General features: G+C 35.2%; 1 protein-coding gene across 13 annotated transcripts; it reads right to left on the reverse strand.

Annotated features, from left to right (window-relative positions):
• Positions 1-3,091: 3,091 nt before the first annotated feature.
• Positions 3,092-19,651, reverse strand: LOC103486036 (exosome complex component RRP4 homolog). 13 transcript variants are annotated; one of them, XM_051089350.1, is made up of 13 exons: positions 19,296-19,651; positions 19,168-19,201; positions 19,011-19,080; positions 13,525-13,576; positions 10,411-10,539; positions 6,811-7,035; positions 5,836-5,992; positions 5,636-5,737; positions 5,492-5,537; positions 5,184-5,273; positions 4,951-5,016; positions 4,613-4,678; positions 3,092-3,751 (listed from the first exon to the last, which is right to left on the reverse strand). In XM_051089350.1, the coding sequence occupies exons 6-13, from the start codon at positions 6,848-6,850 to the stop codon at positions 3,296-3,298; spliced, it is 1,023 nt and encodes a 340-aa protein (XP_050945307.1). In that variant the 5' UTR covers positions 6,851-7,035; positions 10,411-10,539; positions 13,525-13,576; positions 19,011-19,080; positions 19,168-19,201; positions 19,296-19,651; the 3' UTR covers positions 3,092-3,295. The 13 variants fall into 13 exon arrangements, with proteins under 13 accessions (XP_050945307.1, XP_050945308.1, XP_008442058.2 ...); XM_051089351.1 differs by lacking the exon at positions 19,011-19,080 and having other exon boundaries at positions 19,168-19,206; XM_008443836.3 differs by lacking the exon at positions 10,411-10,539 and having other exon boundaries at positions 19,168-19,206.
• Between the last annotated feature and the right edge of the window lie 1,950 nt (positions 19,652-21,601).

Raw genomic sequence — 21,601 nt, forward strand, 5'->3', positions numbered from 1 at the left:
GTAAATTGGAATCGAATTCGATTTAAATTCATTCAAATACTAAACAATAAACATAAATATAATAGAATACCCAATGAAATTTATATTAAAAATAATTAAAAAAATACACGTTCGTAGTTTAAAAATTACATACATAATGAAAACAAAAAACAAAAAATTAAACACATAATCTAAGTGTCAGCGTCCCATGAAAGTTTCCCATGCCTTCGAACCTATAATGTCACGAAATTAAGTTTAAATATCTGTCACCAATAATATGAAATTAAAAAATGTAAAAGTTGAAAAATACGTACCTCAATGAAATCAATGATCTCTCAAAGAGAGATCTTTAATCATTTCCCCATTTCTTTCATCTATTGAGTTTTTGCTTCCATCAAGAAAATACTTTCTTCGCGCTTTGTGTTACTGTCTTCTTCTACTACCTCAAAACGAGTTTTTAGCTCGTTAACCTTTCTGGCGGGCCAGCTCGTGCTTGACAGATGTAGATGAAGAACGGCCAGCAGCGTATTGGGACTTTGGCTTGAGACCCTAACCAGACCTTTTTTAGTTGCTCGGTCGTCTATCCAAAACGGTCTTGCATACCTCTTCCATAGAGAGTGGTTGAGAACCCTCTAGGTTAGGCTAGGACATGAGTTCTAGCATTTGATTCTACAAACAAAATTTTTGTTAATTAAGTAAAACGTGTAAATTAACTGTTGTGTGAAAGAAGACAAATGACAGCTTATAAACTTACATCTACATTCGCAGCCGCCTGTGAAACAAACTGACCAACCCGAGCGTGTGTTTTCCTAAATAACTTCACACTGTCGATCAAATGACCTTACTGTTCAGCAAGCTCGTGTAGTCGTTGTAGAAACGACTTGACGCAATTGTTGTGCTTATAGGGCTGCTTCGCTTTAGCACCCTTGTTCATCGACAATTGCTCCTACATGCAAACAATCAAAACGTTACATAAGAAACAAATGAAATACCATTTTATAACATTAAAAGTTATAAATGACTTGAAATTGTCAAGTGAGGTAGTGGTCGTAGAGGAAGTGTCAATCTTGCACTTGATTGCTTAATCTGAGGGGTAGGTTGGCATGAGCCTGTTTAGGATCATCGAACTTCTTGAAATGGTGGTGGTTCTATCCCTTAAACTCCTTCCATACAGTGAGCATTTGATGCTTAACAAACCGAGTAAGTGCTAGATCAGTGGAATCCAGCACGAACCATTGCTGTACACATGAATTAGGATTGAGTCTATGTATATTCGTATAGGTAACATATATGTATGGGTGATTTAAAAACTTACCTGTAAACTGCCTTTAATGACCTCATGTACTCTAGTGTCTCATCAACCCACTTAAGAAATCAAACTGGAAAAGTGTCTTGCCTTAACACGCCAATGTTATTGCTAAAGCGAACGACGTGTAGCGAGATAGGCTTATCCTTGCCTGAAGAGATAGATATAGGGATCTTCCCATTTTATTCAACATATTTATCCAACTCTAGGTTGCTAAACTATTGTCGTCTTTTGGGAGTGGGAGCAGCAGGTTTAGAGGCATTTAGAAGAATAGAATAACTTCATAAACATAACAAAAAGACTTATGCATAAATAGTTATTTATGTAACAGTGACCAACCAGATGTATCATTGACCGATGACATGCCTGGAACAGTACTGAACTCAACGGCATTAAAATCAAATAGATCATTGCTCTCATCCAAATTGACAAAGAATTGAGACATAGTACATAGGGACATATAAACCAAAATTAATTAAACATATGAGAGTACGTGAAACTGAATATGCAAAAAAAAACAAAAAACTATGAATACATGATTCGTCAGTTATTGTTCTTCATTATTGATTGATCCGCTTTGAACGGATAATTATTCATCATCATCATTTGTAAAGTCATCAACAACATGACACACAATCGATCTTTCCACCATTATATGATTAACGTCGACTCTGTATGAGGTGTCGTCCTTAATATGATAAGCAAAACGATGACCGACAACAATTTTGGGTACATTTAGTTGTTGATCCTTAACATCATCCACTTTAGGTATGTTCCATATACGTTTATTTTGAACCACCTAAACAACTTTCCAATTGGCACCATTTTTTTTATCGTCGATGTAAAAAACTTATACGTAGATTGCAAGAATGACTCGTTATTCTTGGACTAGGAGGAGGTAGTTTGGGAGGAAATGTGACCCTTGTTGAATTACTTCAACAAGTCTACATGTAAGATATCCAACGTCCAATGTTGAATATCCACAAATCCTTTCCGCACTCCGTAGCAAACTTAAATATTTTCAACCATTTTTAGTTAAAAATAATTTTCCTGATAACTAGTATTAGCTATGATAAGTTAAATGGCACATTGCAATAGTGACAACACTTGTGAAAATAACGTTACTTTAAGAAAATTAAGCCCGTAGCCAAACAATCCTAAATTTGCCATGTGACAATTAACAAACTCACCCCAATTTTAAAAAAATTTAAAAAAAAATCGTTCCCAAAATTAAATTGGAGAATACGGAAAAGAAAAAAAAAATCCCAAAGAATCTTTTACAACTAATACATTTAAATTCAGTTGATATAGTACAATAACTTATACACTAGTCGAACATTTTTCTCAAATTGCTTTTGAACAATGACCTACCATCATTATATTTTTAAAATAAAATATCCAAAAAAAAAAAGATACAATTCGAAGATTAAAAAAACCATTTAAACCTCAATATTAAACAAATGGACAACTTAAAAACAAAATCCAGAACTAAACTAAAAAACAAATTCCCTGATCTCCACTTTTGAACACAAATTAAAATAATCTACTCCCAAACACACAAACTATTTGATTCACATCTATACAACCCATAGATCACAGTAACTGAATAGAAACATAATCACTTCCACACTTCCTTTTATATGACAATCCACAATCAGGAAGCGGTGGAATTGGCCAGCAATAAAATACCAAAAATTGCCTCCAAACAATCTTCTGATGGTTTTCTTTTAGCCTCCTCATGATCATAAGATACCATTATCAGCAGTAATAGTACATTTAATAAAATCTAGCCAAAGATATGACATATAGTAAAATCCTAAGTAATCCTTAGACATTTATGAAACCACGTACGGCATAATAATTGAGGACATTGTATTCTATACTGATACTAACAGATACAAAGTGGTGGTAAACTAAAATCCAACAAAATATAATAACACACTAAATTTCTCTGCAAATCAAACGGTTTTGGTAATTCAAATTACTCACAATTCTTGAAAGAAGACGAAATTACCCCCTTTTCTTACTCGAAGAACGCCGTTCGACCTCTTTTTCTGCTGTGAGAACACAGAACTCTGAGCCAAGCATTTCGTGCACATCAATGTTTAGAGAAATACTTAGATTCACTATCTCCATGATGACTTCTACTGTCATTATGAAACCTAAGGTAGACAATACTCGAATAGCGTTTGCAGTTCTGCAGATATTCTGTCGTGTCTTTAATGGAGTATATACTTCTTGCACTTGGTTACCCAAAGTTCCTTCAAATTTCAAACCCTTTTGTTCAGGTTTATCAACGTGATCCTCTATCATCGCATCCTCTTTGGGATCAACATGCTCCCCAATCCAGATAAAACCATTGCATCCAAGTATTAGGTCAATACCATATTGATCCAAATGATGGAAGTGTTGTTTGCGTCTCTTTATTAGATATGGTGAAACTATGAGCAGCTGACCACGTTCAAGCTGGATATACATATGCACATATCTTAATCACAACAGTCATGAAGAAACAATATGAGAAGATGCCATAAAAGTTTTTAGGAATTTAATAACAATTGCATCGAAAGATATCATATTCAAATATAGCTATCCTTCAAGATCTTGAACTTATAATAGATTGGTAATCATTTGTTTTTTTTTTGTTTTTAATTTTTGAAATCCTATAAACACATATTCCATCTTTAAATTTCTAACTTTAGTATATACTTCCCACTAATGTTATAGAAAATCAAGTATATGTTTTGAAAACTAGAAAAAGTAGTTTTTAAAAACTTGTTTTTGTTTTTTAAATTTGACTTAGAATACAACTCTTTTTACTAAGATCGATGAAATTTATTGTAAAAGATTGGATGGAGATAGGCTTGCTTTTCAAAAAAGAATTAAAAAACAACAGGGTTGAAACAATTAGACATAACTTCTATCGCTCTATTTGGTATAACCATTCACGTGTTAGAAAAGATTTTTTTTTCCTTTTTTCCATTCTCTAAAATCACTTTTCTGCGACCATCTTTCGTAATTTTTTTCTGCCCACCCATCCGCTATCTCCTCCTATCCCTCTTTTCACTTTTATGGCATCCCTTCATGGCTTCCTCCCTCATTCCTGTGCACCAACTTTATAATCATCTCCATAATCCATTTTAACTGCTAGAATTCCTCAGAAGATTTGTCTATTCGACTATAAATCAGTATTCGCATGATACCAAGAATCTTTCTGTGGGGTCTCTCCTAAGAAACCAATGAAGAGATGGAATACGTACAAAATTTGATTTTAAACATATTTTGTTTACGCCAACATCCAGGAGCTTAAGAAAGACTCCTTTTTACCTTGCCATACTTCTGGCTTCTTGCTTGAAGGTGTAGCCCATCATGCTGAAGACCACGTACTTCGGCCTGAGAAAGGATGTGGTATGGTCATTGTTCCTTAAATGGAAAATTAAGCATGAACATAGTAATGTTTATATATTGATGGCCAGCCACAAATATTTTAAACCTACCATATACTCGGCTAGCTAAGAATTAACACCACCAACCCCCCCCCCCCCCCAAAAAAAAATAAATAAATAAATAATGTAAATATCTAGAAGAAAACCTTATGCGAATAACACAGGACAAACTTGGTAGAAGATACCTTGATTGGTGAAAGTAAAGGCTATCAAACTTACACAAATGACGTCATTTTCTTCAAAAATGCTCCGCATGTTCAGTTCATCAACAGCAGTTCGCCTCCTCTAGAAATAAAATAATACAATTAACCCGGGGTTACAACAAACACAACCATTCTTAGACAAAGAGAGAATCAGTTGCAGCAAATTTTTTTCAGAAAGCATAGCTAATTCACAGTCTGGTGCAGCAGTAAGCACCATTATTTCCATAACAAAAGGGAATACTCCAATACCTGAATACCATCAGGCAAGTTCATGGAAGAAAGCATCAAAACTGCATCTTGGCTATAATTTATATCCAATCTCCAACGTTTTGGAGCAACCTGAATAAGATCACATCAGATGGTATGAAAAAATGGAGTGGTGGAGGGGCATTGTAACACGTTTTTCCTATCTAAAGCGTAGTAATCAAGACACCAGAATAAGTTTTTCTTGTCTGTTTTACTCCAGAATAAGTTTTTCTTGTCTGTTTTACTCACCAATATCTTTATGTTACCTTTATGTAAAACCAAAAAGATAAATAGTAAATGTTTGGTTTTACCTCTGTAACACGTCCCACTACGATATCACCAACCTCCGGTTTATATCTAATAACCAGTACAGACAATTAGATCATAAAAGATATCATAACAATAGACCAAAAAACGAGGCTAAGAAAAACCAAATTACAAAGTTCATGGCCAACCTGGCACGCAAGGCACGTACATAGATAAGCTTATTGACTCGTTCAACCACTCCACAAATAGAGGCAACTACTTCTCCATTCAAGTCAAGAGTCCCATGTCCCCTGTATACAATTTTCAATTATAGCGCAATGCATATAATCTCCTGGCAAGTACACAATCCAAGCATCTATCATAAAAAGAGTAGTGAGGAGTGATGTACTTGAGGACACCATCCTCGTAATTGAGAGGAATAGTATCAGCAACTACAACAGAAGCATCAGAATTGCCCTTCGAAGAGAGAGATTTAAGCCTTTCTTGGGCTCTTTCAAGACGAATCTTCTGGGTATGATTCAAGGAAAGTTGTAAACCTCTCATATCTGAATTTGGAAATTTTCTACGTTAGAACATAGTGGTGTTGCATGATTCTCATGACCAATATATAGACATACTATCAAAAAATATTTGCAAAGACATGACACGTGATAAAACAAACAAACAAATAATGAGTAACATCTAGTATTTTCCAATATAGCGACTAAAATTGCAATGTGAAGCATATCAATTACAAACATTTACAACTTATACAAATCAGATGAAGAAAACTTATAAAAAACAATTTCTAAGGTGTATCCAAAAAAAAAAAAGGATGCCTTTAGCCAGAATATCAAACTTTTCTATTTTCAAAACTATTACCTGATCCTTCATCTAAAAGTATTTTGAAAAAACCCTTCATCTAAAAGTACTTTGAAAAAACAAAAAATAAGTACAAAAATACTTAATAACCAAGCCCCATATCGAGCATCCAAATATTGTCCCCTTTCCAAACATTCTTAAACGGAAAAAAAAATACGAACGTTTGCAAATCTTTCAGTTGAAATTTTGTTACACAGAGCTTCCAAAATCAAAATCTTCCGATCAAATAAGCTCTAAAAGACTAAAATCCTATAGTCAAATAAGCTTTCTAAACTAGATGTTCATACTGAAACCTTCAAATAGACTTTGAGCAAAACAAAAGCCTTATAAATGACACATGGGCCTGGGAGCTTGACACTAATGGATACTTACACAAAAATTTGGACAATCATCTCACTGCTAATAGTCTTTCAATTGCCAAAGACTTATACAAGAAGATTTGGAAATGCTTGTCCTAAAAGAATTAAGTTTCAATCGTGGGAAATAAAAAACTCCTTGTTACCTGATGAACACTGTGGATAGACTACAAAAAGGTTGCCCATAGATCAACATTTCACGCTCATGGTACTGCCTTTCCCATGAGAACATTAAATCTATTAAGCACTTGCTTTTCAATTGCCCTCTTGGCAATGGGATCTGGTCCAAATTGTTCACAGCTTTCAACTGCTCCACGGTCCCCCCTACTGGCACTCTAAGTTGGCATTATATGCTGTGTATTGATCTTCCCCTTAAGGGCACAAAAGAAAATTTATGGATTTGTTTATCGTTTGTGGTTTTATGGAAACTTTGGGACAAAGGGAATGCACGAATCTTCTATAAAAAAAAAAGTCAAGACTTCAAAAGACATCTTAAATACAGCTTTTCTTCAATGCTCTTTTTCTTTTGTGAAATTTAGTGAACTTCAAACTAATAGAGATCGATTACAAGATCTAAGGCATCAAAGATTCAACAATCATTCGTTCTTCATGTACAAGAATGGATAGGGGCAGTTCACCCTCAATTTCATGTGCCACATACTAATACAAGAGATGAAGGACCATTTGGAGTATTGAATGTCAATGTTTTCTCAGTTGAAGCGGACAATGGGGTAGACATTACGCTTCCATGAACCCAACACTTTGAAGACCTCATGATTTAGTTAATATCACATTTTTATTGTATTTTCATTTGTTTTAATTTGACAAGTTCGGATAACTACCATTAATAGACTAGTATTAAAGATGGTGGTTGGAAGATAGTTGTTGGAAGATAGAAAACTTAGCTAATGTTTTATTTTGAGTTTTGGGTATTTTCATTAATTAGGATAGAATATCTACAAAGCTATATAATGCCTTTATCCTTCCATTTGTAAGAACAAGACTTTTGCAATTTGAAATCTCATTTTGAGACTTTTCCCTTAATTTTTTTGCAATCCTTGTGATAACATGCAAGCGAGTCATTCAGTCTAACCTTGATCAAGTTTGATTGTGGAGTGACTCAATTTAGAACAAGATTTCCAAATCTTGCTTCTAGATCTTCGATCTAAGAGGTAATCTAACCCTAATTTTCTCTTAGTTGATCTAAATTAGCATAAGGAGTTGTTAGTTTCTTATTTCAAAGGTTTTTGCTACGTTAATAGCTTGGATCTTTAGACTGAGGATTAGGATTGCCTTATCATTTGGTATCAGAGATTTTGACTCTAGATCGGGTATATCTTTCCATTATTGCAATATGTTCTTCTCTTATTTTTCTTAATTTCCATTTTTTTAGTTATCTCATCACATTCTATCCACTATATAAAATCTCAAAAGAAGTGTCACTTCCGGTCCTAGTTTTACAATTTCGTCTTCTTCAATGTTGAACTTTGTTCGTGAATTCAAATGCAAAGAAGATGACTACTGAAAGCTACATTCAAAAGAGATCCTTTAGATTTGAGGACAAATCATCTTGAAGTAGAGGAGAATGATATGGACCAACAAATTAGGATTGAATCAAATGAAGAAGTTGAAGAGAAGCAATGTTTAGAAGTTGAAAAGTTATTTGGACAATCCAAAAGTCATAAAATTAAATATTTAAGAAATTATGTATTTATTTAATGTTTGTTTTCATTTATTATAGTAGTTGAAAGGAAATAAAATTAAATGTTGTGGCTTTCATTTAATATTTTAATTAATATAAATAGGGTTGTAATTTCCACAATTAAAAAGAAAAATTGGGATGAATGAAATCTGAAAATTTCTAAAATGGAAAATTTTGTTCTTATGTATTCTTGTGTGTTCTTGTGATAGAATGCACGAACATTTGGAGCATTCAAGTGAGAATTGATCTACCTTCCTTGTGGAGTGCTTTGAAGATTGGGGTTGAAGGAAGTTTCTAACTTTGTCCGATCCTTGGTTTGTTAGATCATCTAAGCAATCTGAATCTAACCTATCTTAGGGGGAAATCAAATTGGTTTTGGGACTGTTGGGGTTGTGTTCTTTGAGTCTTGTTGTTTAACATGGTTCTTAGATCCAATGACCAGGGGTTTCTTATCACAAACTCATAGTTTTTCTTTCCCTATTGCTACTTGGAGACATCTTTTGTAATCCCTACCAATGGGCTTTTGTATATCCTTGGATATTTTAGATAATTCAGTCGCAAAATGAAATTGTTTCTAATACAAAAAGATCATACAATACGTTCAACAAAACAAAACCTTCAAATGATCAATCCTTTCAATCAGGCAGAGCTACCAGTCAACGAATACTTTCATTCAATGGGGCTTTTGATCAATCCATACTTTCAGTTAATAGAATGGAAAAGATGCACAGTTGGAGTTGTCCAGACATTGTCATTGTCCGTCCATAACCCAAATCATTTCTTTTTTTTTTTTTTGAAGTGAAACACAAATCATTTCATTTATTCAGATGTGTGGATTAAGTCAACCAAAACATCCATTACAATTACTTAAGTGTGAGGTCATATGAGTGTAACACACATTAATCTTCGTTCAACACACATTACTCTTCATTTTGAATGAATGACAAACCACTATTAAGTTCCTCACAAATAAGTTTCAATCATATCCTTTATCATCAATTCCACATTGGGTACAAACGGATACAGTCCCCATAACAAAACCTGGCATATCTGGACAGCCCTATCAGATGGACCAAACTTTTTTCATATACGTTTGTAACCAAAACATATAGTTCCAAAAACTGTTTCCCTAATAGGAGGTGACACGAGTGAAATTTTCGGGCCCTAGTTTAATCCAACAAAGTTTAGAGATTGAAAATCACTCTCCTAAACACTTTAACGAGAATCCACGAGTTCTTTGAGAGAAGGAGAACGGAGTTGAGACTTCGGATCCAATGAAATTTTCGATTAGATCCATCGATAGTCAATAATTCCAAAGATGAGTCCTTGTTGACTCCGATTCTTATTAAACGTTCTGAGGTGGAGACGGGCGAATTATTTAAAGAAGATGAAGCTTCCCGTGAGCTTTTCTCCTTGCCGATGTCTATAAAGAAGCCTCGTCTACTGAAGCTAACAAATGAGGTGAACTCAGAAGGTGGCCCCGAAATTTTTACTCCTCAAGAGTGTTCGTCGAAGTCTGTAGATTGTACCAAGAGGATTCAAACATTGTTATTATGATGGAAACCAAAAGAAGTGACTTTTGTGGTAGGAGTATTGCCAGCATTTGGAAATGTAGAAGGGTGGAGTGGGTGATCGACTGAAAGTTGTTGAGGCTTTCGATCAAACCAAAGAATTATTTGGGAATACTGACAATTAGCCGATTATATTTAATCATAGTAACAAACTCAAGTAAAGAATTCAATTACTCAACAAGTTCACAAGAGATAAATATTCAAAACCTCGTAAGAGTGCAAATCAAAAGATAAATCTAAAATTCTGAGCTAGCTATGAGTACCTTAGCCTCGATACATCTTCAAAAACATAAAAAATAATAAGCAAGAGTCCTCAATCGAATAGATAAAATGTGTCCTAAAATTTTCTGTCCAGAATGTATAAAAACGTGTCAAAAGTTGTGTCCCGAGGGCCGGCTAGGGATTCAATACAAAAAGATGGGGTAGTGCCATGGCACCGTGTACTTTGTCCAACATATTTTCTTTCTACTTACAGCACTACGACGTCGTGCCTTCATGCCCAAAATGATGATTGCTCGCTCCGTTAATGCTCTAAACCTTCAATTATGCTCGATTAGTCCCAAAATGGACATGCCAAGAATGCCCTGAATTAAGCTCAATACCTACAAAATCATGGAATAGAGGCATAAAATACCAGAACAATCCTGATTTAAGCAAAATAAGATAGCATATTTTCAATGTTATCGATGGGAGGTTCTTGATGGTGAGGGTTTGTCTGATGGTATCCTGATGATGTGGAATTTAAGATCGTGTGTTGCCACTAAGGTAATTAGAGGTAGACATTCCATTACTATTGCTTTCATGGATGATGATGGTGAAGAGTTTTGGGTAACGAGAGTTTGTAGCCCCCCAAGGATCAGAGGAAGGAATTTGTTTTAGGATGAGTAGGGAGATCTTTATGGTTATTGTGGGCTGAGATGGTGCGTGGCAAGTGATTTTAATGTTGTCTGTTGCCTTTATGAGAAAACCTCCGGTGAAAGAATTACTAGATCTATTAAATGTTTTAATAAGTTTATCGATGATAGTGGTTTATTTAACCCTTCTCCTGATGTGGGCAAATTTACCTGGGCTAATAGTGGGGCAGCTACAAGAATCGATAGGGCTCTTTTGTCAAAAGCCTAGATTGAGAGGTTTGGGAACCTTTGGTAGTTCGGAGGGTTAAGAATCACCTCGGATCACTAGCTTATTATTTTGACTAATGGTATCTTAAGTGGGGTCTATTTCCTTTTCGATCTGAAAACATGTGGCTTGATCATCCTTCTTTCAAAACGACTATTCTGACTTGGTGGAATGTGCAGGCTCAAGGAAGGTGGGAGAGTTTTCAGTTTGTGGAGAAGTTGAAATCTTTAAACAGTTAGCTTAAAGTTTGGAATAGAGAGGTTTTTGGTGACATTGGATCAAAAAAGAATGAATTTAATATCCAGATTGATGAGATTGATGAGATTGATGAGATTGATGTTCTTAAGTTGGAAGGCCCCTTAATAGAGATCTCAAGGAGGAAAGGGTTGGTTTAAAAGGGACCTTGTGGAGTTGATTAGAAAGGACGATGTGAATGGGACCAAAAGTGTAAAATTAAGTGGCTAAGGAAGGGATTGTAATATTGGGTTCTTCCATAAAGTGGCAAATGGAAGAAGGAATAAGAATCATATTGGTCTCTTGCTTTTAGACAACGGGGTTTGTAAAAGAGATAGTAAGGAGAAAATCATTAAATCCTTCTCTAATCTCTATAGCCTTGAAGTGAGGAATAAGTCATTATAGCCTTGTGGAAGGTATTGACTGGAGTCCCATCTCACCTGGAAGGATGAGGAGTTGGTACTGTATACTATAAAAGAGATTAAAAAGATTGTTTTTAGTTGTGAAGGTAACAAATCTCCAAATCCATATGGGTTCTTTATGGCTTTCTTTTAGAAGAATTGGAATCTTATCAAAAGGGGTCTGGATGGAGTTTTTAAGGAGTTCTTTGAAAGAGGGATTCTGAACAGCTCAATGGTGGAAACCTTCATCTGTTTGATTCCTAAAAAGGAAAATGCAAACAGGGTAAAGTTGTTCCAGCCTATCAATCTTATTACTAGTGTCTATAATATCTTGGCTAAGGCTCTTGCTAATCATGTCACACCTCGTTGTTTTCCCCTCTAACCTAGATCGTGGCATGAAAACACTTTTGAAAACGACCTTTTCCAACTTAAACTTCTATAGGACATGTACAATAAAATTTTCCAAACATTTTAGTAACATCTCCCCTAAAACATGGGCTAGCCAAACCTGAAAATGGAAGAATTTTCACTTCTATATATAAGAGATCTTCAGACACAAAATCACATCGAGTGTGTCTCACCACACACTCATCCAAACTAGTCCAAAATCTCAATCAGAGTTTATATCCAACTAGGAATTTAGTTACAAAGGGATTACAGTCCACTAATAATCTCTCAATCACATGTCCATAGCATGAACCTTGACACCTCTAATAACCCCATAATGCAATACAAAACTTCAGTATATACATACAAAAGAAATAGGAGTCTACAATGGTGATGGGGAGCTCAACAAATGCTTAGACCTTGACCACTATCTGAATGGGGAAGAAAAACATTGAAAGCGTGGGCTAAAACTCAGTGAGTGGTAAGTTTTTAGAAGAAAAAAGCTCATAAAACAAGCTCTAAAAAATTATGTAAATATGCATCAATAATGAAATAATAATTAACACATTATCATCACATATTACTATAACTCACAAGTAATGCCAACAAACCTAGACCGTATAAGGGTCTATTATAGCAAAGCGCCTAAAGATACGGCCAAGAATAGCTCACACATGATCAAGGAATCATGTGGCCAAACTAAGCTCATGCATACTTAGTACCTGCCATAATAGCAACCTCCATCCAATCCAACCATGATAAAATACTAAATACACGGCCGAGACTAACTCACACGTGATCCATATCCACAAGGAAACACGCGGTCAAACTGAACTCACACATACTTAGCACCTACTACAATAGCAACCTCCATATCTATGCTCTTATGTGCACATAGAGCCACCCACCATGGGTTAAGCTAGGTCCAAAGCCAATATCACAATCCCCCATCCATATTCTCACCTAAGCTCAGATTCTCGGATCTCCAGTCACGGCCTCTTTCAGCCCCGAAATCCCCTGACAACCATAGGTGACACTACGGAAACACATTCACGTAGCATTTAGGGAAATCACCAACATTATTTCATAAACATCACATGTTTAATGTTTAAAACCAAATATGGTGAGAAACACATTTTCAAATCATTTCCAATCCTTAGCCATCAACACATACTTTTAGAATAACATTTCATTCAAAACATCCAAGTATAATAACAGATCAAGGAGTATTCTTTTAAACCCGTTGTCATCTAAATCATGATTAATAAGCTCAGATTCAACCATATTTCAGAAATATAAGAGTTCAAGAAAATCAGAAATCATATTTTAAAAACATTTCTAACACATAGTTCATAAAACAATTATACTGTAAATTTTCACAATCATAGTGAACTATAATAACATATGTAGATCTATAATGAAAACACTTGAAAGTAAACCACTCACCATCAATGACTCGATTCCCCAGGATTATACGCTTTCCTCACTTCAATTTGGCCTGAAGAAAATATTAAGGTTTATCAGTTATCTTCACAAAGCAAGACGACACAACAATCTCCAAAACACTTCATAAGGCCAACTCAAACTATTTTATGTTTCTAGAGTCCTTGAATTCTCAATTCACCTTAGATTAGACTAGACTTTTCAGCAACGATCCTTAGACTTAAAATCTAGATACTTAACCCAGTGAGCATCCAAGTTAGTTCAAGCTCAAAGGGTCTTTTAGGTGGATACACTTTTATCTCCATTATCGATGTTTTTTTTTATGTATATCCATCGTAGCACCAAGAGACCAACAACCTTGAGCACTCCCTAAGATTTAGATTGAACTATTCATCAAATGCTTTAATTTAGGTTAAAATTTCATTTTTGGACCCTTAAACTTCAACTTGAACTCTTGACGCCATAAGCACCCAAACTTAAGTCGTCTTTTAATTCCACACTCTTATATCCAATATTCATAACTTAGAGGTTTAGATCCATTAACAAACTCATATCAATCTAACAAGTCAAAACTTAGAACTTACCCAAACTTGTCTAAAACGACCTTAAACATGTTGGTCAATGTTTCCAAGTTCTCCAAATCTTCAATCTCTCATACAAAACAATATGGGTAATATCAAGTTCATGCTAAAATTAAATGGGTATTCACGAAACTCCAAGAAAACTTGCTAGAATTTCCCAAAATCTTACCAATGGCTTACAAATAACCTCAACTTCAATGGACAACACTCTAATGGCTTTCTAAACTCGAGTCTAGCATCCAAAATTATGGGTAAACTGATTTTGCTCCAAACACTTAATAGGTATCACTAATTTGAAGCCAAAAATAACGCATGTTCAAGACTTCCATGGAAAATCAACTATCAACGAAATGTTACCGAACACTTATCAAAGTAGCCTTATTTCTAAAGGACAACACCCTCATGACCTTCTAACTTTGAAATCTAGCTATCAACATCATGGGCTATTCAATATTAGCACTAGAACTAAACGGGTATTCATGACCCAAACCATAAAGCTTGAAATCTTACCCAAATTTGTATTGAACTCCCAAAAATTCACTCCTCGACTAGATGGTAGCTAAATCCTTTCAAGAACTCTATGGATATTGTGAAAATCAAGTCGAAACTTAATGGGTAGTCGAAACTCATCAAAAAATCCAACTTAAGTAAATCCTTACCCAAAACTCTAATTCACATCTTAAAAAATTTCTCACCTTTACTAATTACCAAAATCTTGACGAAAACATGATTGAACACGCTGGACAGCAACTAAACGGCACCACTACTCTTCAATCTAACACCAAAACGTGATAGAAACTAGTCATTCGAAGCCAAAAGCTAATGGGTAGTACAGATCTTCCAAAAGAACCCACAAAACTCACCGGACAGCCCAAACATCAACTTACAGATTCAGCGAGGTCAGGGGTGGCAGAGGGTGGCATAGCACGACGATCTGTGGGCAGTAAGCAACATGAAGCGACTCAAAGCTAGCTTGGCTCGATGACCACGGATGGAGCAACACAAAACAGCCCGAGTTCAATTGATGGCAAGGAAGATTTAAAAGTCAATGGTGGCTGACGTGGCGCACTGGTTGTCGTCCAACGTCAGAGGAGGGTTATCGGCTTGTTGGTGGCGTCAGCGCGAAGGAGAGGAAGAGAGGGAGAGATGGTGAGCGGAAGAGAAGATTAGACAGATAGAGAGGCTGCGTGCGTGAGTTTCCTTTCTCTTTTCCCTCTTTCTTTTTTTTTAAAAAAAAAACTCATTAAAAAGGAATGAAGAAGAAGAAAGATAGCAATAATAATAGTTAGAAATGAGCATAATGCTTCCAACTTATCACTACCATTTTCTTAGTTTTTCCATCTTTTCAACACTTAAATTTCCAAGTCTTGTTCCAAACTAAACTTTTTCCAATTTCCTTGCTACAACAATTCAACCATAAAGAATTGACAATTGTATTCAGAACTTGTTTTTCAAACTTAAAATATTAATAAATAAAAGAAAAATAGAATGAGAGCTTAATCATTTAAGGAAAGTGTTGTTGTCGACAATTTCTGAGGCTTAAGGTGCTCTTTTTACCGAAAGCAAATCCTGGATCAAGTTCTTATAGCTAATGAAGCTATTGAGGTGTAGAGGTCGAAAAAAAAGGAGGATGTTTTGTTAAAACTCAACTTTGAGAAAGCGTACAACCGTGTGGATTGGGATTTTCTAGGTAGAGTGATGATGAAGAAAGGTTTTGGTTATAAATGGAGAATGTGGATGTGGGGTGTGTTAGAAATATGAAGTACTCTATTCTCATCAATGGAACACCAAGAGGGTCGATTCAAGCTTTTAGGGGTTTATTGAGTTTTTTAAGATTGGTAGGAATGAAGTGCCTTGTCACACTTGCAATTTGCTAATGATACAGTATTATTTTGTTCTAGGAAAGAAAAGTCCTTCCTCATCCTCTATGATATGGTTGCTTTCTTTGAAGATTTGTTTGGGCTAAAAATCAATAGAAGCGAGTGCACTATTTTTGGTATTAATATGGATAACGTTAAGCTATAGGGGTGGGCGAAGGTGTTTGATTGTGAGGTTGGTTCCTTCCTATCTTAATTTTGGCTTCATCTAGGGGCAATCCGAGAGCTTTGTCCTTTTGGGATCCTATTTGTAAGGAAATCTAAAAGAGATTGGCGATGTAGAAGAAAGGGTTTTTCTCAAAAGCTGGTAGATTAACTCTGATTAGATCCATGCTGAGTAGAATCCCAATGTAATACTATCGCTTTTCAGAGCTCCTAATTCGGTATGTAAGAGCATTGAGAAGTACATGAGAGATTTTTCTGTGGGAGGGGATGAACGAAAGTTACAGTTCCCATTTGGTAAGTTGGGAGGTGGTGGGGCGCGTGGTGGGTCAGAATTGGCAATCTTAGAATCTGTAATAGAGCATTGTTGGCTAAGTGGCTCTGGCGCTTTTCTCTTGAACCCAATTCTTTATGGCATAGGGATTATTGTGAGTAAGCATGATTCTCATCCCTTTGCTTGGACGACGAGAGAGGTTAAAGACACACTCCGAAATCCTTGGAAGGTATCTCCTTCGAGCTCCTTACTTTCTCTCAATTTACTCGTTGCTTAGTGGGGGACTGTAAGGACACGTATTTTTTGAAGGAACAATGGGTGGGAGAGAATCCCCTTTGTTCTTTATTTCCGCATCGTTATCATTTATCATCCTCCAAAAATTGTATGATCTCAGATCTTTTAGTTGGTTTTGAGAATCTTGTATCTTTTTCTTTTAGATTTCGTCGTAATTTGACCAAAAGGAATGGACAGGGGTGGCCTCTCTTCTTTCTTTGCTTGAGGGGTACAATTCTAGAGAGGGGAGAAGGGATTTTCGTGTTTGAAACCCTAATCCTAGTCGGATTTATACATCTAAATCCTTGTTTAGTCTGTTTTTAGATCACTCTCCCCCCAAGGAGTTCAGGTTTTTTATGTGGCATAGAGGACTAAGGTTCCTAAGAAAGTTAGGTTCTTTATCGGGCAAGTCTTGCTTGGTTGGTTAATACCGTTGATAGGCTTGTTAGGAGGAGGACTTTACTTGTCAGGGTTTTTGTTGCATGCTTTGTCGAAAAGCAAAGGAAGATCTTGACCATCTATTTTGGAATCGCCATTATGCGCGGGCAGTATGGAATTCTTTCCTTCAAGAGTTCGGTGTTAGTTTTGGTGGCTCTCGGAGTGTCAGAGCGATGATCGAGGAGTTCCTTCTCCATCCACCCTTTAAAGACAAATGGGGTTTCTCATGGCTTGTCGAGGTATGTGCTCTATTTGAGACATTTGGGGTGAAAGGAACAAGTCTTTCGAGGAAGAGAGAGAGAGCATAATGAGATCTGGTCTTTGGCTAGATTTCACATGTCCCTTTGGGCTTCAATTTGGAAGCATTTTTGTAATTATTCCATTTGTAATATTTGACTTAGTTGATCCCCCTTCTTTTAGTATAAGTGTTTCGGTGGGTTGGCTTTTTTGTATGTTGCTTGTTTATTTTTATGCATATGCAACGGCTCGTGGTTATGTCATGTTTAGGCTCTACTTAAGCGACTATTGGGCGACTGAAATAGGTTATTGCTTGATTGTGTTTAGAGTCAACGCTTGTTGGGAGTCAATCCCACTCAACCGTGCCTACAACTTGATCTAGTTGGTTAACTCCATGGACTTAGTAAGGTAAAATGCAGCGCCATGCATGCATTATCTTAATTCTAAGCAACACTGATGATGCGGCTTGAAAATAGTGTTGTTGCTTTTGTTGGTGTATTGTATGTGTATATTTCATTCTTCACAATGTCTCATTGAACACAAAATGCCCCTTATGAATCTCTTCATTTTGCGTTCAAACATGATCATTGCATGCAAAATGCTTTCAATTTCTCTATTCATCACATACTTCCAAGTCCTCATCGTGTACAAGTTTTCCTATGTCTTATCCAAGTGTAAGCGAAACAATAGGTTTATCTGGGTGATCCAGAGTCGAACACAGGGAATTGATATCAAAGCTCAGTTCTAAGGTTCACTAGACATTTAGGCAGTATAAAAGAATAAATTATACAATGTGAAAGAATGTAAGTATAAACTATATCTACTTATCTACACTAGAAAATCTGTAAAGGAGAATTAAGATGGATGCGAGATGGAATTGTGAACTAACTTGCATAAAAGAATGGGGTGAAGGAAAGTATGTGCATTACCAAGCGATTAAGAAATCAAAGAAACTTGATGCAATATAACTTAGTTATCGAGCTTATTATTAAGGCGAGCACCTCTCGGTGTCTTTAAACGCCACACTTGCTCACTGCTAGGGATCAAATGACCAAGCTACATTAAGCAAGTTATATTTAGAACGCTTCACTTACAAGACTTATAGAGCTTCACGTTTAAGGGTGACAATCTCTTGACATCTAATACCCACACTTGATTTTTTCTTTATTTGCTCCTTTTCTTATGCTATAAGACTTCATTATTTTACATAAAAGGCCATAATAACTTATAATTCTATAAGTATATTTTTTCATTCTTTCTCAATAGAAGTTGTAGATTTCATCAAAAAAAAAATATACATTTTCCCTCGTATTTTGTATGTTGGAGCATTAGTCTCTTTTCATTTTCTTAATGGAAGGTGTGGTATTATTTAAAAAAAATAACAATAATAAAATTTCCATTGAATAACTCATTAAACCAAACCAGACAAACTTTTCACAAGCAATGAAGCTAAAACATAATTCCTTGCAATTCAAAATCGTTTCAAACAGCCACATACTTCCATTTCACAAAAACATACAAAACAATTTCAGTCGATCCTCAAATCACATAAGATATACCTCTCAGTGTTCTAAAACAAGCTTTCAAACTCTTTAACAAGTTAAAACAGTCAAGTTTTTATTTGGAAGGGATGCGGAAACCATTTACCTCGATCAAAAATCCTACAATTCTCAATCAAAAATTCACTTTCTTGAGCAAATGCCAACTTCCTCGAGTTCTAAACAATCAAGACATAATTTAGAAATTAGAACTCAAATCGCAAACCCTAATCGAAATTGAGAGCGTCCAAGAGGGGTGTTCTTACCCAAGAGCCACCAACCGGTCACTCCAAAAAGCTCCTAAACTACAAACAGCAAGTTAATATGAACCTCGAATGTTATGGATAAACTGATTCGAAGTTAATCAGAGTGTGAGTAACAGCCGAAAACTTACCCTCAAGTCAGAAATGCCGCGCTGCAAGACCCACACACGTCAGAAATGTTTTGAACAACCTGTTGTTCGCGCCGGAGTCTCTAACGGAGAAGAGATGATGCTGCCAAGACCTAGGCGAAGCCGTTTGAAGTGACGCTAGCGTCGCAAAGTCAAATTAATGGGTGAACTTAAACCACCGTAGACGACAGGGCTGCGTGTTTGAGGGGCTGTGGGATCCAGTTGTCCTGCCTTCCGCCTGTGGCTGTTGGAGGCTCACCGGAGAAGGAGACTGAGCAGCGGGGCAACGGCTGACAATGTGTAGGTTTTGTTTGGGAAATTGTTAGAAACAGATTATAATAGGTTTGTCTCGCAGCACTCATTTTCAAAAATAGTTGAAACATCTTTCACTTAGATTTTTTGGGTTTAGGGTCACTTCAATTCAAACAGCTTAAACTAAATTTTGGCTTTTTCATTCAAACATTATGTGAATAAAGGGCTATTTTGGGTTTTTCAATCCATCTAGCTATAACCATTTTTCAAATGTATCTTTTTACAAATATAACAAAGCGGCAAATTATTTAACATCATATACGATATTGTACATAACCATATATATAAACAATAAAGTAATAAATAGAAAAAGATGCAAAAAAAGTTTAGATATAGACGATCATGTAGAGCAGCTTCAACGATTCTATATGTAAGTATAAACGATCATTTATAGAAACTAGCTCCAATAACTCATAATTACAAAAATACCATCAAAATCAAGAGACTATAAAGAAGTTAAGGAACTTGTTCAGACTTTTAATCTTATTTACAATCCTTTATCTTCTTCACTACTTTTTCGTGTATCATCTTCCTCGTCAATCGTTTATATCCTCGTAACTACTTCAACAAAAATGTCTCGATCTTATCACAATCTATCTCGCATACAAAGAGGTCTGAATATATATTCATTTCAATCTATTTGCATCATCTATATATATATATATATCACGATCTATCTGGCATACAAATAGGTATGAATCTATATTCATTTTGATTTATGTGCATCTATCACGATCTATCTCGCACACAAAGACGCCTGAGTCTATACTCATTGTATACATTTCATTGAATAATTCATATTAATTTTTTTTTACAAAATAAATGGTGAGCAACAAGCATCATGTAACAAATCAATAAAGTCTAAAGTAAAGATGGAAGAAAGAAAAATTAAGAAAGAAAAAGAAATAAAGGTAACAAACTAGAATTTGAATATCTATCTGTATAGCATTGTATATTTGTATATCTTTTTCTGAATAGCGCTCTATATTTGTAAATTTGCTAAAACTAGTCGTTGTTTGAAACATATGTTTATTATGTATTTTAACATGTGAAACACTATCCAAATAACATTATTATGAAAGATGAACAAAAAAATCTTAAAATTACTATATATTACAGTTTAGAAACATTGAATCAGATCAAGTTAAAAATAGACCAAAGAAATCTTTCTCAAGTTTTGACAAACAGTCCTTTTGGCCAGTTCTTTAACATTAAAATGACCAAAATACCAACACAATTCCTAATTTTCTATTAAGAAAGCAATGTCATACAAAAAAACTAATATCCTTACTTTCAACTTCAATGGACATATAGCAGAATTTGGGCTCAATGAATTTTGTTTTATGACAGGACTAAAAGGTCACAAATTCCTAGAGTTAAATCTAGGAGAAAGAAAAGAAAATGGTATAAAAATGCCCTTTTTCGTCATGACGACTTTATAACAAGAAGAGATATAGAAAGAACTTTCAAAGCGCTACGCAACAAGGAAGACTCATTGAAAGAAAAACTAGTTAACCTTTATATCTTAGAAGCATTTTTTATTCCCAAAAAACAACACAACCACATAAATCTCCAACATCTAGACATATTGGATCATAAAGGAACCTTCAAAAACTATCCATGGTGAAGGTTATCATACATCCTAACATATCAATTCTTGAAAAAAGCATCATACAGTGACAAGGATGTTGTATACCTTCAAGAATTTTCCTTAGTTTTAGTTTATTGGGCTTTTGAGACAATACCAAGACTTTCCAATTTAGATGTTAGGTTTGGAAGAAAGCTTGCAATTGAAGGGCCAGCAATTGTGACATGGGAATGTTCGGAAACAAGTGATTGAAGGACTCTAAACATCAACATTTTTTAATCTAAGAATGTAAGTAAATTTAGAGAATGCTTTATATATGTCTATCTAGATAGACAATGAAATATTTCTATCAATGTCTATCTTGAATAGATGATGATCTAAATCTATCACTGTTTATCAATACATTTGC

This window comes from Cucumis melo, chromosome 8 (assembly GCF_025177605.1).
Source record: "Cucumis melo cultivar AY chromosome 8, USDA_Cmelo_AY_1.0, whole genome shotgun sequence".
In the NCBI taxonomy this organism is placed as follows: domain Eukaryota; kingdom Viridiplantae; phylum Streptophyta; class Magnoliopsida; order Cucurbitales; family Cucurbitaceae; genus Cucumis; species Cucumis melo.